This window comes from Lonchura striata, chromosome 13 (assembly GCF_046129695.1).
Source record: "Lonchura striata isolate bLonStr1 chromosome 13, bLonStr1.mat, whole genome shotgun sequence".
NCBI classification, from domain to species: domain Eukaryota; kingdom Metazoa; phylum Chordata; class Aves; order Passeriformes; family Estrildidae; genus Lonchura; species Lonchura striata.
Window position 1 is genome coordinate 14,609,149 of NC_134615.1, and position 18,935 is coordinate 14,628,083.

Here is an 18,935-nt window from a genome sequence, read left to right on the forward strand (position 1 = left end):
CTGAAGCCAGGCTCCTCATTCATCTCCTGTTACATAACAGCATCAAGGCTTAGCTCTGAAAGTATTTATTTTTAAAAGGGTTATGCTGATGAGTTCTGCCTTTTGGAAAGCATAAAACCAAGTTTTAATATTTCTTCTTTTTTTTTTATAGTGAATGAGATCATAGGAAGAGATATGTCACAGATCTCAGTGTCCCATGGAACAACAGTGGCCAGCCAGCCTGCACCTACGTGTCCTGGATCTCTGGAGACAAGAGTATCTGATGGAATCCAGTAATGGATAAGCTAACGACTCAACATCCATGAAGACGTCACAGTTTCTCTGAATATTTCTTCATCCTCTTCCTCTTTAGACTTACTGTGCTTCCAACTCTGTGGCCTTTATGAACTGGAACAGTGGATCCTTGCAAAGCCCTTTTAGTGGGTTACATTTTTGATGTAGAGACAGAGCATTTTAATTATAGTTCCTCAGATGCTGTAAAGAGACTTCTTAAAATGGACACACAAGATATTTTAACTGTTTTAAAGTTACAAACAAGCTTTGCTTTTTCATTTAAATAGAATACTTTTATATTTTAAGTACTTCAGATGTGTGGAGATGTTAGTTTGCTCTTATAATATTCACAGTCCTGAACATGGAAGATTTAATGCACATCTTCAGTGTGCTGCTTGCCCTTAGAGGTAGTAATAGTTTGTAACTGATGATTTGTAACACCTTTTGGTCATTTTGGAAAGCCTTTAAAGCTTCTGTTGTTTAATTTTTTACTTAATAGATCTTCCAGTGGCAAATCATACCTGTCATCTGAAGCCAATGCCACGGAAGCCATTGTGTATATGAATACTGTAGTGTTTTCTTTCTTAGATTCATAGGAAGCAAAGCCAAATGTAGATCTGCACTTGTTTATAAACTGAAGATGTTACTTGATAGGCTGCAAAAAGACCATTCCATCATGAAAGTGTTGGGATAGAAATTACATTCCAAAATTTAACTTTTATAACTTTGTGGATAATCTTCCTGATCTTTATTAGCACAGGCTCCTTCTTGAAATAGCTTTTTTTCTTAGCAAGTTACATTTATAATCAAATTTGAGCAGTAGGATTTTAGATTAAAGAACAGCAACATCAAAGCCATGTTAGATACAGGAGAAAATTTAATGTTTGCTGAGGATCTGAATATTCCCATTATCCCTGTAGAATATGGTTTTGAAATCACCGATTCAGTGGCATTCAAGTTTTCAATGCAATAAATCATTTGATGACACCTGTATCTTTTATAAGTTGTATGCCCGACCATGCCACTTGGAACTCCTAAGGAGATGACACAGTTCCTTAAATTCAGGCTTTCTGTAAATGTCAGTTTGCTAAAAAGTAATTTACTGTGAATTAGTGGTTAGGCAGTATGATGTGTCCATGTTTAATTTCAAAGGTGTGAAGCAGGAGCTACCAAAGAAATACACAAGATCCATCACAGCAGCAGTAAACTCCGTGCTGTGCTCTGAGGATGCATCTCCCTTATCCCCATAATCTGATGAATTTGAAACAATTTGTTTACATCATTACTTAAAAATCTCTGGCCTTTCCAGTTAGACACTGGGGAGAGGATCCAACACTGCTGTGGAGGCCACAGCCATTTCCCCCAGCAGGAATCACTAATTTCCAGAGCTTCCCTCTGTGGAACGCACAGGGTACACCAGCCATGGCAAAGGAAGGTCAGCAGTACATGGAACCTCACAACATCCAAGGGTGTTCCTTTTGGTTGCTGATTTGGGTGAGCCATGACAAGCTAACAAAAATTAAGAGTGAATTAACACAAATAATGAGAAAATTGGAAAGTATATTTGCATTGGATCCAGTTCAGACAAGTGCAGCCATTTTAGCAGTTAACTCATGGGGAGCACATGCCCTTTGTAGACTTTAAATGGATGAAAGGGTCTGACAGTGGAGAGCAGTGCTGAGTTACAACACCTGGAAGACCAAACACAGCTTCTACTGCTGTTGTATTTTGGCAAACAGTGGGGAAAACTTTCCATTGGGCCTTTTGCAGGCAGAACTTCACACCTGGAGTGAAGTCAGTGCCCAGGCAATACCTTAACTGTAATCCCGTCTCTGTAACAGCTGAATCATAAACTTTTAGAGACCATATATTAAGTGGGTAAAATAGTAATTTTATCATGTACTTCCTTTTAAGAGTGCAGCCTGAGGCTACTAACTTGATGTTTCATAATTAATTTCAAACAACTTAATGCAAGGCCACTGTGTATCTGCTGGGAATCTTAAGCATCCATTTTGTGAATGTACTGTTCAGTGGTGCAAATCTTGACATTTGCAGGAAATAATTGGCAGGGCTGGAATCTGGAAAGTGTGATATTGTAATTGTCCCTCAGCAATGGTGCTTTACTCTGTCCTCTACTCGTGTATGTTAGAGATCCTAGAAAGAACTCACATGCTCGGAAATACATGTACTTCTGTTTTTAACACCTTCAAAACAAACCAAACCACACAATGCTGTAAACGATGTTATTGTCTCAGAGTGTGTGCTGGTGGCAAGGCACGTTCCAGTTTTCTTTCATGTATTGGGTCTTTTGCATTAACCATTGTTTGTAGGAGAATTCTGACTGAAGAGCTTTTCATACTGTATGGGATTTATGCTCCTTTATCCTGCTGGTACAGACTCTCCTTGAAAGTTCTCCAAGTAGCTGGAATTCACACTGTACCTAAAATATAGGAGCCCAAACAATCCGGAGTTGCTATGCACTAAATTTTCTGATGCCTTTAAATACCTTGATGCCTGTAGACATAGAAATGCTTTCCTATTTAAAAATGAAATTTAAAAAAATATAGCTTTGGATACTAAAGCAGTTTTGTATTTGCCTTGTAAAAGCTTCAATACAAGGTCTTAATTTTATTCTAGCTTGTGTGATAACGTAGATAAAGACTGTTAATCTTGTATAATTTTAGTGGTATAAAAAGCACATGATCTCTATTGGACTATGCAAATTTAATTAAACAACAGAATCTGGCAACTGTTAATGTTTTGTTGGCATCCACTTCCTTGTCCTTAAGTCCTGTCTTCTCCCTGAGTACTTTCCCAGAAATTTGTAATAATTTAGATTATCCTGAAGGAAAGCCTTAATGATGAGGTAGCTTTTCTATAAGGAGGGTCAAAGATCAATATTTAGGGAAAAAAAAAATTAAGGGGAAGCATATTAATCCAGGGGGACAGGGATGAGTTCTGAAATTACCATTGACTACGAATCTGAATTTCTGTTGTAAAACTTACCTGTTATCAGGGGAACTGCCACCCTTTTTAAACCAAAGAATGAGAAAATGGTTTTGTTCTGATACAAAGCTTTGAAACTCTATTTTTGATACTCATAATGGATGTCATTCCTTGAGGTTCGGAAATCGCTCAAATTGAAGTTTTATATTTAAAAATGTGGGACAATAAAGATTAAGTTCTAGATGTTTACAGAGCCTTGTATTGTAATTTCATGTACATTTTGTATTTTAAACATTTTTGTAAGTTATGATTGCAGTGCTACTTGCAGAAATAAAGGGAAAAACTTGCATTTAGGCTCTTAAATCATAGTGTTCAAATAAATAAAAATAATGCAAATACATTGTCATTTATTTGAAATGTAGACCCAGACACAGTGGGAAGAAACTCCATTTGTGACGCAGTGGCAACCAGATGTGCCAGGCTGGGAGAGGGCAAGTGAGGGACAGTGGATTTTCCCCCTGGAAGAGTGGTGATTCTGAACAATGGGATAGAGTTTGGGGCTCAGATTAGAGCCAGCAACAGTGAACCTCCACCTGTGTAAGAAATTATAACAGTACTGGCACAGTGTCAGTCTGCACAATACTGCTGCTTCCCTATTTGCAAGTGTCATTTCAATTAGACAATTACAAGATTATTTTGAAAGATTTTTTTTGAGAAACTATTATTCAAGGGAATTCATAATAAACTAATTTCCATTCCTGAAAGGATATTATCATAGCCAAGATGTAGTTAAACTGATTCTGAAATAAATGTGAAATTCCAACGAAGTTTAATTATATGCCAAATCCTGGCTGATCAAGCAGTACCGAGGGAAGTCTCTGTGGGTACAGTCAGGTCTTAAAACGTGTGTCTCATCTCAGTGATCTTGGTGCTATTAAAAATGTTTTTATCTCCCTTGCAGTTTCCTACCGGGCCCTTTCCTTACCCTTGGAATCCCAGTGAGGTGTGGGACTGTTCCAAACCGAGCAGGAAAGCAAAAGCTCCTGCCTTTGGCTGCCCTGCTCACCTGCGGGAGAGCAGGAGCGGGAGCCGGGGTCCCGGCTCGCGTTGCCGGGAGCAGCACGGCCAGGCTGGGATTAGCGTCCCTCCGAGCGCGTGTCCCGGCCCATTACCTTCAGCTGCGTTTAGCTATAAATACACCAGAAAGGGGATGCTCGAGTGCCACGAACCGAATGCACGGTAAATATAGCCGAGGTTTAGTAAAAATAGCCCCGGCAGTTTGAAAGCTGCTCACATGTTCTGCAGGGTGATTACCCAGGGTATAATTAGCACACACCGACAGCAGCAATAAGCCATTGACTGCGTCTCCTCTGCCGTCAGTTCAAGTCGCCTTTCGGATGCGAATGGGCTGGAGGCTGCTCCGCTCGGGCTGCCGGGGTGGGACCGGGGGGGTCTGCAGTCAGCCGGGGCGGGCAGAGCTCCGCGCTGACACAAGCGCGGCTCTTGTTGCTTTATTCCGGGCAGGACGAAAACGTCGCTTCTACCTTGCAAAACACTGGTTTGGTAGTTCAGGTAATCGGAGAAAAGGAGTGTCCTGTTAAAGTCAGCTCCTTTAGAAGAGTAACCAGACATTAGTTCGCTTAGGACCCAAACCCAAAGGAAATGCTGGCAGAAATCAAGGCCTTTTAATTCTCATATTGTAGCCAGTATTTCCTTACAATATTCCACAGCACAGGCTTGTGCTGTCTTCTTCCTGCTGTTTGATTCTGGACCTCTCTCTCCCCTTGCCTAACTCCAAATACCACTATGTGTTCTGAATCTACCATGTCCTCCACTGGACTGAATAAGGTGAAGATTTGCCTTTTTTCATTGCCCCTTGGATTTAATTTACAATAACAGTATTCAGAAACTAGCCACTGCTGTAGTGAGTGAAGTATTAAGATATGTAGAAGACCACAGAAAAGAAAACAGGACTTTCAATATATTTAAAAATTCATGCATAGTTTTGCATATAGACTTCTATGGTAAAGGAAGTTAACTCAGAACTTTATTCTCCCTGGGAAAAGGATGATTTTTATCAATCAGTCATTCTTAACAAACAAAAAGCATTGTCATTTACAGAGATCCTCTAAAAAATTATTTTATACTAACCGTTACTTTTGTTAACACCTGCTACGTGCAAAAGAAAACAGAAGGGGAAAAATATCACAGTCTATGATACAGAAGCAATAGAAAAGAACTATTTTCTTTGCAAAGATTGGATGTTCCATAGATCTTGTTTTTGAAGAGATTGATCCACTAGAAAACTCAGGCTATACAAGTTCTCAAGCTGCAAATGTAAAGTTTTCATTTCATTTGTGGTTTTTATTACTCGGAACTGAAAAATAAATACTTACCTCTTCCTTCCTGTCATTGGTATGACACCTGCTGGTAAGAGCTGGAAGAATGTTTGTAGTCTGCACTTGTTCTTTTCTGTAATTCTTGATCAAAGAAAAGTGATTCAGCTATAAAGGACTTGATATGAAAATATTGCTTGGGAATGTATGCTGGATAATCAGTGGCATCATATGAAGTAAGCTGGAAGAAAAATGGAGCAACTACTCTTCCAAATTCTTCTGACAGTGGAATGACTGATGACTTAGAAAGGTCCTTCTTGTAATAGAAAGCAGGAAAGACAAGGAAGCAGTGTGTTGAAAATACGGTCGGGAAGGAAAATATTTTCTAGAAAATAGGCAATTATAAAAAACAATTACCACCCTACATATTAACAACTGCAGTATCTCTCAATTAACACCTCCACACATTAACAACTCAGGTTCTGGAATCAAAGACAAGTTCCTAAATCCAGCTTCTGCACATACCCAAGGTTTTGGCTGTAACACCAACATCAAGGATCTAGGCTGGCATAGGGCATTTTTTAGGACAAGGCATGAAAGGTCAGGGTTGCCTTCCTAAATTTACTACAGCTTGGTACAAAAGATGGGATAGATTCTTCTCTGCTAAGTAGGCAACAAGCACAGAGTGCAGAATAGCTGAGTGTTGTCCTACATGCATAATTTTTTTTTTTTCTCACAGCAGTAAAAGGATCTGTTTGTAAATATCCCATGAACTCCTTCGTGTATCCACCAGCCAAGTCATTCTTGCAATGTGTTGAAAAAGGACAAGACAAACTTTGAGCAGTTAGTATGTCACTGTTTTCAACTAGGAAATTCTCTAAGTATGATGCAATAACAGATTTTTCTAGTCTTCCATCATTTGAAGAAGTGCCTCCAGAGCTGCTGCATAGCCTGTCCAAAGCACTGGTTTTAATTTTAATGAATTAAGGTTTACTGTCAAGGTTTGCCATTTTAAGATTTGCATCATAATAAAGGTGCAACAGCCATTTTACAGGTCAGAACCAGCTGCAGTTGACAGCAGATGTGCAGATTTCCAGTTTCACTGCCATGGGTTCAACTTTACCCTGTGTGTTTTCTAGGCCGGGTCTCCAGGTGGAAAGGTTGCTCATGGACATTAATCCTCACACCTGCCTGTCACAGCAGCTCCTGCCCAGCTCCGTGCTGTGTGATCATTTCCTGCTGCATTTTTTTCTGTCTCCAGCTGCACTAAGCAGCACACACAGTTTTGCCAGTACATGCATTTCTGCATTTCCATGTTCCCACCATTTCTTCCCTTACCAAGAATAAAAAATTGGCTAATAAAATCTTCAACAGAAAGCAACTAAGAGAGGTCAAGGATAACTTTATCCAAGTAACAGCAAATACCACCCTGTGACATTTGCCTGGCTGTAGTCACAGCAGCTGGAGGAGTGTAAGCCATCAAGCCAATAGGACAAATAAGGCAATACTGAAACTGAATTAAGTGCTACTATGGGATTATTTTTTCTAAGGACATGAAAAAAGAAGCTATGCCAAGAATGTCATCATTGCCATCTGACCTCACCACTGACAGAAGTTCTAATGAAAAAGCTGCACAAACAATAGAGGATAACAAGCAATCCAACACTGGTCAGATCCAGGGCTGAATGACATCGTGGCTTGGAGAGGCACAGCCATGCATTTTATGGCTGTCAGCAGAGTTTGCTGAGAGACTCAAATGCTGCTTGCCCAAGCCTAAACCCTTTGGAACTAATCCAGCTGCTAAAATGACACTGGAAACCAATTTCCGTAGCTAGAAAGAGGAAAAAAAACATACAAAAGACAGAGAAAAGGGGGAAAAGAAAAAAGAGAGAATATTTTGGTTACTGAGCAGGTCTGTCTCCAATTACAGGCTTCTACTCCTGTGAAAGGCTACTCAACTACTTCATAGCAGAAAGCAGGAAAATCTCCCACAAAGTTCTTCTTAGATATACTTTTTAGGTAGCAGTAAAGCTGCAAAAATAAATTTTTAGATAAGCAACAGTTAAACATATCACTGGCTAAGCAGGGCATGTTCTAATGTAAATTGTTCTTTTTTTCTGTGCCATTTGTGCTCTCCTGCCCGGACCACCCTCCCACAGAGACTCTGTCTCCATGACTTTGTATCATTTTCACATATATTACACTAAGCTCAATATTTTTTCCAACAGCACATGAACTCTTAGCAGGTCAAGCACCATCTGGACCAGATGAGTAAAATGGAATTCTATCACTTATGACAAAAAAAAAAAAATAATAATTTGTGTTTGGTTTGAAGGACATGACCTAAAACCAGAACAATTCTGAGTGACATTAAATATTATATTTAAACAGTGACTCAGTCTTTCATAATCAAAGTAGAAAAAATTTAGAAAGCAATTAAATACTTGGCTTGTAAGATAGCTTTCAAGCTACCTGGTGTTTCTTTCATTCAAAATACACTCGGGTGGCTTCAATGAAATCCATTCTGCAGACAGCAGAGATGTGCCCAGAGAAGGGCCCAGCAAACATAATCAGCAATGGCTCCATGCAATATAAAATATCCTCAGGAGTAGAGTTAACAAAAAAGGAATCACATTATTGAGATTCAAGGAGCTCAGTTGTTCAGCTGTTTTGAAAATGTCCCCAAGCTCTCAAATTCATTTAAACAAGTGTCAAACCTTCATTCAGTGTTACTGGCACTCTCTGAGTCACATAGATACCATCAGGATCCTGCTCTCAACAGCAAAAAGATTTTTAGAATTACAGTTTTTTTTCTTTCTTTAAGAAGGAAAATTGCAGCTTGGGCATGGGGTCAGGGATGTTATAAAATTTAATTCACGTAGAGATCCTATGCAGTTCAAATTCCCTCCAAGAAAAGTCGAGGTAAGAAAAAAGTTGACACAGGTTAGACTTTCTGAGCTCCCCAAAAGCACAGGCATTTCAGCTTAAAGCCAGAAGTTAAAGGCAAACTATTTGCAACTGAAAAGGATGTTTAAATTCACATGCAGTTTGAATTATTTCTCTCCATTTGTGTATTTTGAGTCACTTTACTCTCAGTAGGACTCCCACAAAACAAACATAAGCAAGCAGGAATAGCAGATGAAATCTCACATGCAGAAAGGTCACTGAGGGAAACAGCTTTGGTCTGGCTGCACTGAACCAACCGGGGCCCATCAGGGGGGTCACAGCAGTGTCCCCTGTGCCCAGCTCCAGAGAGGTCCCTGCTGCTCCTACCTCCCGGGACCATCTCACAGCCAGAAGAGGCGAGCGCCTGACTGCTAACCGAGATCCAATGAATCCAGCTGAAAAACAAAGCCTCAGTTCCTGGTAGGGCTGCTAATTCTTCATCCCAGGGCTGGCACAGAGTTCAGGGGAGATCTGCTTCTAGAACAAGAAAATGCTGGGTAGCCCACGAAGGCTGGAAATGTGCTCCACCCGGGTGGTGCTCGGGAGTGCCTGGTCTCTCTCAAGAGCCAGCAGTAAGGTGACAGAGCCACAGCGCCGCTTCCAGCGCACAGACTGACACAGGGCCTCGGTGCAACAGCAAGGGGCAGCATCTATAGAAGGGAGAGAATGCCACACCTCATTGAGGCAAAACACCCAAGCAATTTGGTAAAGGAACTGATGCTTAATGGCTGGAAACGTTTACATGGATATGGAAGGGAACAGCCTTTATTGTAACTAAAAGGCTGGCCCAACTCTCCTCCTCAAGGAAAGAGGATCTGGAAGAAAAAGGGGATCAGGTGAAATTAAACCTGGATAAATCTTGTAGAAAACTTGAAAGGGAATAATGGCTGCAAAAACTAAAGATGCCCCACCAAAAATGTGGAAGACACAAAGGCTAAACCCTTTAGTAAGGTTATCAGAAAGGGAAAGAACAAAGCTGATTACTGCACAAAGAGAAAGCTTTCTCACCCTGTATAAATGCAATTAGACTAAACATGGCACTAGTTGTTTATTTCTACTCCTGCATGTTTTTTTAAAAAACAAAACAACTAACCTGATTGCTCTGAGCATTATGATTAAGCACAGGTTCACAACCTAAATCACATTTAACTCATGCTAGTTAAAGTAATGTGGGTAACTGCAAGGCATTCCTTATTGTCACACGTGGTGAATGTAAAAACTGAGACCTCGGGATATTTTAGCAAGTGACCCAGCCACGCAGGACTCCTTGCACTCAGTTGAAATAGCAACAGAGCAGGTTCCCCATTCAAAAGGCTCAGCTCCAAGAAGAGTTGCAGCACATGTGCCAGACAAGCACAAATAACTCCTAGTAGCTGTTGGCCATACTGTAGGCTCCCTGCTGGGCATTCAGGTTTTGAAAATACACTAGAACTGCAAGGCTCACACAGGGCAGAACATCACAGCACTGAACAACATTTGGTAAAATAAATGGGTAACTTAGGATACTAATAATTCAGTATCACTGTATCATAGATGATTTGTGCAACAATTTTGTTTTAACCCACTTTCTGTCAGGAGGTACTTGAAATAAATGCCAAAAATAAATCGTGTTAGTCACCAAGAAGACAGCTTCCACTCAGATGGAATGCAGTAAGTGTTTAATATTTATAATAAAAGGTCAAGATTTAAGAAATATCACGGCCGGCTGAAATAGAGGTGAGTTTCAAGTAGGTATTATGTAATTACCTGAGTTTGTACGGGCTACAAAGGTAAATGTTTTCTTAAGCAATTATCATCTGAATTCCAAGTTATTTTCCACTACGTCCCACTGAGATAACATAAAATCTCTGTTAAGTACTGTGATCTCCAGTTCCCAGAACTCAATATATGTTTTGGTTGACATTTCAGGTCACATATAGAAAGCATTTTAGAGTCTTACTGGTTACAAAGTGCACCTTTTAATCCCAGTCTTTGCAAACATATTGATCACGAGCTGTTCCATCACTGATCTTTCCCGTAACTCAAATTTTCAACAATTCACAGCTTTATCAGCAATTTCCCTCCCTGAAAAATTCACCAGAAAATCTCCCAGAAAAATTCACCATGTAAAGTCAGCCTGAAACCAAAGGAACTTGAAGCTGCATTGGTTCTTTCCCCCTCCATGCTACTTAATGAGTCCATATCAGATTCCACATGGGAGGAGAAATTCCAGTTCGCAGTTAAGATCAGGTGGGTTTGGGTGATGCACCCACACCCAGCCCCCAGCCCTCCCTGTACTCCCAGAGGAAGAAAACATGGGGAGCTGTTCAGGGGCTTTTCTTATCTGCAACTCACATATGCAGTGGAAGCAATGCCTCCTGCCAGCTCTTGGTTAGAGTGTTATCTCACTCCATTCTGTTCCTATTATTTCAAATTCAAAGTCCTCCTACCCAGCTGCAAAAATCTGCTGTTTTGAAAAGATCCCTGGGTTCACCTAATGCCTTATTTATGCCCCAACATCACATTCACTTAACTAACAGATGGTGGTTGACGAACTCTAGAAATTTTTAACACAGGCTTCTAGTTTTATTAATTTAAAAGTAATGAATAATTTATATATAAACAATTAATCTGATGTCCCTCTCTTGTTCTGACAGCAGTAAAGAAGCATCTAAACCACATGAAACAATTGCTGCCAACACCAGCCATGCACAAGTGCCCAGAAAGTCTCCATCTGCCCCTGCCACTAAAGGTACTATCTGAAAGCCAGTATTGCACAATTGGTGGTTTCCACAAAAGAGATGAAAAACCAAAAGGGCGGACACGTGAAGGTGTATTTAAGAAAGGTAGCATTAATTCTTACAGGACAGATTCCTGGTATCCCACACTGGATGTCTCAAAGAAATGAAATGAGAAGAATCAAATAAAATCAACCCTCTATAGACTTATTTTCTAAAAAGTAATGCAGAGTTTTCCACAGAAAAATCTCCTTTGTAAGAAAGAAGAAATGTGGCAAAAGAGGCTGGATTCAGAGGCATGGCCAGATAGGACTGATGATTCAGTGAAGGCTTTCAGGCAGAGAAGCCATTTTGGAAATAAAAAAATGTGTCCTTCAGAGAAAAGGTGCTCCTGCTATAGTAGGGTTAAGAGGAAATCTTTGTTGTTTGCCCAGCCTTGGGAACATTTAAATTATTTTCTCTTTTTTTTGTCTGCATAATTAAGGCTGGCCTTGGTTGGCCTTCCAGCAACAACTGCAGTCGCTCCAGTGGCTTCACACAGCTGGAGCAATGTTTACAAGGGCTGCAGAGCCGAGTGTTCTCAGAACAGGCTGGGTGGGCTGGGAACAGGAGGCACAGCCTGTGCTCACCCCGCACAGCATCCACACCGAGCTCCGCTCCCAGCTCCCGTTAAAAGCCAAGCCATCCACCTCACTTCGTCAGGCAGCCCTTGGCACTTCCTATAAATACCTTCCCATCGGCCTGTCCTCCCAGAAATGTCCATTAAATTACTTTTACAGCAGTGCAGAAAGGATTATTTATAAAGCTCCACATTAGCAATCTTTTAGGGAGCGCTGCAGTAAGATAAATGTAAAGGCACTTTTGAAAGAGAGGAATGCTTTCCCATCATGAAGCATTATCAAGAGAACATTATCTTTAATACTTTAATAGACTTGAGACAAAAGACTGTGTGTGTGGTTTGATTATTGGTCTGAAGTGAACTGCATTTACTATGTTCACAAAAAAATACTTTAAAAAACTAACTTTCTTTGTGCCTCAGAGTGAAAAATTTATGTGGGGGGAAGGGGTGAGTAAAAAAAAAAATCACAAGTTGCTAATCTTATTCACTGTTGAGATACTATGTGGAAAACAAAGATAATTTTAGACTAAATATTAACATCATGCTTCAAATGTACTCAAATGTGTCCAAAACCAGATGAGCTCATCCCACAAACAAAATTTATACTTGGGGCATATCAGAGCAAACCTGGGCTGCTGCTCTGGGCAGGTTACTGCCCCAGCCTGTGTGTGCAGCCATGCAGGGAGAGGTTCAAGAGAACTCCCCAGCAGATACCCCCTGTGCAGAGCTTACACAGAGCCCACCCCACTGAACAGGGCATATTCTGGAGAGGGAATGAAAACACAAAATCCAGACCCGTGAGAGACCCTTGTTTGTGGAGCACAGCCTAGGCCATGGCGCAAAGATGTTCTGGAAGCACAACCTGAGCAGCTGCTCACAAGGCAGGACAAAAGCTTTCTTTTCACACTTATATTATGTCACCCTTACTAAAAATTGCCACTTCAATTTTCATATCTAAAAACCCCAAAGAAGCCTGTCACGCTTCACTGCTTTTGGCACTACAGAGCCCCCACAGTGACAGGTACTAGTTTGGGTTGCTTTCCATATTACTGATGGTTGTCTATTTACAAACCTCACCACTGGTGGAGAAGTGAGGCTGAGATCTTAGGTTTTGTTTTCCATTCCTGAAAAATGTTTATCAGGTTTGGAGTCATTGAAGGGCAGCAAGCATGAAATGTCTTTATGTAATTCCTAAAGCACAACAGCAGAACCCATTTAGGAAAGAGAGGGTCACTGGTATTCCCTCAATATCCCCCAGTGAGGGGGATTGTCACAGCAGCTGCCATTCTGCACTGCTGCTGTCTCACAGCGCCACCTAAACAGGGATCTGCAAAGCACTGCGTGCTCCGAAGGTACTCACAAAGAAAGGTACTGAGACACTCCTCTCTTGGTTTTCAGTGTTCCACTGCTGATTTGGGGAGCACACAATGGACTGTTTTTAACATGAAAATTTAAAAAACACCCTATGGTTTATGTGGGTAAAAAATAAAAATGAATTATAAACCACAGGGTTATTTTTTCTGGGTACACTGAACAATAGAAAAAAAACATTCAAGTGGGGATGGGGATGGCAGTGGTTTTGAGCATTCAGGAAAAAATGCAAGTTGTCTTACACAAAGAGTTTCTGGAGTTCAATTTTCAGTGCCAGAGTCTGCTAAAAAGAGCAAACTTTTTTTCTCCCTGTATACTTCACAAATTTTTTATCTGAAGAAAATATGAAACTGAATATTTCTGATATCAACAACAATACATAGGAATGAGAAGAATTTCTGAAGACAGTTGATGTGCTTGCTAAATAGAATTCAAAAGTTACTCTATTTTGTAATAGCTCTTCTGAAGGATTTCTGACTCAAATTCCAGAGTTACAGATTCAAGGCCTCCAAGAGCCAGGCGTGTCTACTTCATTACTAGCTCTATAATTATTCCTCCAAGTTTTTACAGTGACATCCACACAAATAATGCATGTTCCCCCTTACTAAGCCTTGTGTAAAGCAATAAAAACTGAGGTGCTGGCATAAGAAAAACTGTTCCTTGGCTCTTCCTTCTGATTTCATATCCAGTTTCCTATTCTGTATCTAGGGGCTAAACATCATTTATGCTCAATGACAGACATGCAATGAACAAACTGCAATTGTATCCAGCAACCCTTTCTTTCCCCCACTTTGGTTTATCCTAATTGTCTCAAAAAATTCTCGAGTCTATAAGTTATAATCAGCTGTGAGTACAGTTCCTGAGAACAGCAATATGAGCAGAGCTGTGCTGGGATCCACATTCCTGCTTGCCCCCTGGAGGTGCACTCAGCTGAGCCTGGGCTGCTTGCAGTTCTGGGCTTGCCCAGCTCAAAGCTGCTCTGGCTCAGTCTGCAACGCACTTGGACTGATTTTTATGTTTGTGGCTTCCCAGAGTTACCCCAAGAGCAGCCTGCCAGCACCGCTGTCCTTTGCCACCGGCTCAGCCCACTGGCAGTGTGGGCTGATGCTGCCTCCTCAGCACATTTGCAACTTGCTTTTCCTGTTCAAAACAGGTCAGAAAATCATCCCACCTCCTAAACCATTACAAGAGTCATTATCCTGGTCATTGCAAACCCTCTGGAAGCAACAATATCCCATGCTGAACTTGCTGTGCAGCTGGAAGATCTCCAGGCTGTGCAATTCCCACACTGCAGCAGCACGGTGCTGTTTAGCCAGAGTAGCTGTGTCTGAAAGGGAACCACTGGTGGAACCTGGTGCCAGTGAACAGAATTTTTAAAAAATACAAACAACCCACAAACCCAAAATATTGCCTCCACTGCATTCACAGTCTCCCCTGTTAGCACACTCTCTGGGATGTATTATTAGTGCCTAAGTCCATGGCCTTATAATTTTCTTTCTTCTCCAAATTATCTCCAAAACAGTCTCCATAACCTAAAAATTTGGAATCCTTTATTTTCTGGGGGATTATTTTTACAAGGTAAGATCTGGTCACTTTAAATAAAACCCCTGACACGCTGTTATCAGTTACCAATATCTTTTAGCTGAACAAAAATAATTGATTTTACAGACAAGCAGAAGCCACATTTCATTGAAAATATGGAGCCTGCCATCCTTATAGGCCTTCTCCTCCTCACAAGTCTATTACTGTCGTGAGCACTACTAGGTATAACCCCAGCTCTGGGACAAATCTCCTTATGGCCTGCAGATCATCATCCAACCTGTGCTCCAGATCCCACCAGGAATATGATGTACCTGACTTTTGATAAAACATTTTAGAACAATTTAGCACATACACACACAAAATACAAGGCACTGTAAGCAAAAACTAAGCAAAATTGATGGGTTTTCTAAGTTTTTGCATTGCTTTTCAAAAAAAAAAAAACAAAAAAAACCCAAAACAAAATAACCAACCAACCAAACCCATCCCAAAACAAAACAAAAAAAAGCCTCCAAAAAGTCCTTACCTTTCCAAGGACATTTTAATTTAATGCTATTGCTACAATTAATATTCAGTGCAGCTTGTGTGGATTTTCACAGTAAAGTTCACAATTGCACAAGGACTGTATTGCATCAAACAAAAGAAAGACACACCTAATCCAGTGGGAATGAGTCCCACATTTTCAGGGCATGTTTAACCAAGAATTCCTTGGACTAAGTCTAGTGACAAATGTTACACTCCAGATAAGGCTCAGACTGTCCCTTCCTCACTTTAACCTCTCATGCCCTGACCAGGGAGGAGGAAGGACCTGCTCCTTGCCAGCCCTTGCACCGTGCAGTTCCACCAAACCTTTGCATTTCTCCCACAGCAGAGCTTTGTGTGCCTCCCATCCCTGCTGAAAACACTCCCAGGGAGATCCCCAACACTGAATTGGTTCAGAAAACAGCAGGAAAATATCTCACTCTTCCTGACAAACCCCACAGCTTTTATTCAATGCAGCAAAGACAGCTAAATTCTAATGCTATTGCATTGCACAAAAAAGATTTTTCCAACAACCAACCATCAGCTTTTTGGAGCTTCTCACAGAAAATTTCAGTAAGACTCCCCCTCCCCAAAATACAACATTTTTTCTCTCCTTGGTTATTCTGTTGTTTCCTTCTGCCTCTCACTTATTCTTGTGGATAGTATTAAGAAGAAATAGAACAATATTTCCTTTATTTTGCTCTTGCATACTTTTAAGTATCATTATTTTAAATGTATCCAGAGTAAAGATTTTGAATATTTTTGCACATGAATACCAATTTTAAAAGTTACATTTGCATTCAAACATCTCAAGTTGTTTTAGAAGGGAATATACACACACAAGTGATCCATGCCAGTAGCACATTAACTTTTCCCCTACCTCCAGCAAGCAGAAGATAAAGTGCTAATAACAAGGAATGATTAAAGACAAATAGCAACAACAAAAATGTTGTAACAACCAACCTGGAAGGTAGGGACCAGTACAGGACATTGGTATAAACCAGAACAATTGCACCTTCATCAGGTCTATGGTAAAATCTGCTTTCCCAAATTAAACACAACATGTTCTTCTTATTTTCAGTTACAGCCCAATGAGAGAAGAAGGTCCTAGAAGGTCTAGGACCAGAAAAAGGCCCTGTTTAATGCAACAGAAATTTTAAAAGATGTCTCCCGTGTTTGAGGGTTAAGGGTTGTGGGTGAGAGAGTTTGTTCCTTTTCCTAAATAGTGAAACAACTGATATAAACTCCCCACACTGCCCCACTTTTCAATTTCTCTTGAAAAAATTAGGCAATTCCAGAATGTGGCAAGTGCTGGAGCAGATTCAGATCCATTAAAAAACATTAAAACAATTTCTTTTTGTAGAGCAGTTTTTAAAAGTTTTTTCTGACTAAATTCGGCCAGATACAACTGTGATTTTCACAATTTTAAATCAGTTTGTACATTTCAAAGCAACCGTATTGAGTATCAATGAACTCAGAGAAAACACTTTTAATAGAAAAACACGGACAAAATTGGAAAAAAAAAAAAAAAAAACCACCAACACAAACCAACTTAAGTCAACAATTTTATGAGCAGCAAAATGACCTCCGACTTTAAGGCCAGCAGACCCCAGAGTATTCCCGGACGCCGGAGCTCCTGCTGCAGTTGCTGACAGGGAACTCCCGGCTCCAAAGCTGCTGTTTCAAGCCCCTTCCTGGCGAACCCCGATGGAAAGGGGACATCTACTGGCAGCAAAAGACATTTTCCCAAAATCTCCCAAAATCACAGCTAACATCACATCGGCAAAATTACAGCAGCACCTTAGGAAGGTTTACAGAAGGGAAGGCATTTTATTTAAACTCTATTTTATATTATCAGCAAGCACACAGAAAGCCACAAACAATAGCTATTTTAAAATGTATTTAAAGTAAAACGATTATAATAACATAGCAATAAAAGAAATTGCAATTAGCAAGCCTAAATTAACATGCTGCCATCTTTATTTGAATATTTGCATTTCAGCTGCATATCCAGCTAAATAACACAGTGGCCCTCACCTGTTCTTTTTCAAAAGCTTTATAACAGGTAGATATAAAAAGGCAAAATTTTAAATTGACTACAGGCAAAACTTGGCACATCAGGAATTTCCTGCTTTTGAATATTTCAAGTTTTCCTTAGATGCAATCAGCTTTTAGAAGATACTTCTAGCGATAGACTCAAAACATACTATAACAGATTTTGTCAAAGACAGTTATATTTAAGACAGGACCCAGGAGGTTAAACTGCCATTCTTCATCAGCAGTTCATTTTAACAGAGTGAAATAGAACAAATACTGTTTCAGAAATGAAGGTACTGAAAAAGCTTTTATTCTTTAAAAAAATTTAGGAATTGAATTTCACTAATAAAATACTTGGTGAAAATATCTCATTTCACATAAACATCAAAACTTACAAGGCTGTCTTCAGCAAGCCTGCTCTGCAAATGAAGACATCCCAAAAAAGAAACACCTGATCTGGATGCACAGCTGCAATGACTGAAACAGAGAATGGCCATTTCAAACTCTTCAGTCTCACCTCCAACAAGTACAATAAGAATAAGCTATCTTCTCTCTAAGGTGGGCAGGAACATCCCATGGGATAGACACAGAAATCATCTCCAGGTAAAATTATCAGTCTCAAGAGAGTGAGAGCAGAAATGACTAAATGAATCCACTCCAACCCAGCATTATCAGAAGTGTGAAATCAGGAGAAGAAATACAACAAATGGTAATTCTATTCTGCAGTTACACAACATGGCAACACAAATGGTGAAGGAGTTTGCTGATTGCAAGTACAGAAGAAGCTTCTTTTTGAGAATTGAGTTTTGCAGCTGAGTGTGAGGACCCTTTCTTTAACAACAGTGAAAGTCAAATCAGAGTTCTTTACCAAACTTCTCTTCTTCTTTGGTGAAAGTTAAAGCTTAACGCTTTTTTATTTTTCTATTAAGCTACATACATTTAAAGATAGCAATTCCTCTGATAAGGTTTTGCAACACAGCACAGCCTAAAACTTCAGTCACAAAGAGTAAATGCATTCATCAAAGAACACAAAACACTTAGGGCTTACCCAAGCTCCCAGCCTTCTCCAGTGATGGAAGCCATCATCCAAACACATGTGATGCAAGTATTTATCTTCCACTTGTGAAGGAGAGCTCTCGGACTTGAAGCCAGCCCATCAGCATCTGCAGCAAAATTCCAGGTGAGCAGCACCCAAGGGACGCTGCTGTGGCTGCTGCAGCTGCAGGGGTGAGGCTGAGGGGTCAGAGTGGGCACAACTGAGGGGTCAGCGTGGGCACAACTGAGGGCTCAGAGTGGGCACAACTGAGGGGTCAGAGTGGGCACAACTGAGGGCTCAGAGTGGGCACAACTGAGGGGTCAGAGTGGGCACAACTGAGGGGTCAGAGTGGGCACAACTGAGGGGTCAGAGTGGGCACAACTGAGGGGTCAGCGTGGGCACAACTGAGGGGTCAGAGTGGGCACAACTGAGGGGTCAGAGTGGGCACAACTGAGGGGTCAGAGTGGGCATAACTGAGGGGTCAGAGTGGGCATAACTGAGGGGTCAGTGTGGGCATAACTGAGGGGTCAGCGTGGGCACAACTGAGGGGTCAGCGTGGGCATAACTGAGGGGTCAGAGTGGGCACAGCTGAG

The 18,935-nt window shown here is 40.7% G+C and overlaps 1 protein-coding gene across 2 annotated transcripts in view; it reads left to right on the top strand.

Moving 5' to 3' along the window:
* NFATC3 (nuclear factor of activated T cells 3) overlaps positions 1–3,615 on the top strand; it is a 63,302-nt gene extending 59,687 nt beyond the window's left edge. For both annotated transcript variants that reach the window (XM_031505817.2, XM_031505818.2), the window contains one exon: positions 152–3,615. In XM_031505817.2, the coding sequence (XP_031361677.2) occupies positions 152–276 (125 nt within the window). In that variant the 3' untranslated portion in view covers positions 277–3,615. The remainder of the gene's footprint in view (positions 1–151) is intronic.
* The last annotated feature ends 15,320 nt before the right edge of the window (positions 3,616–18,935 follow it).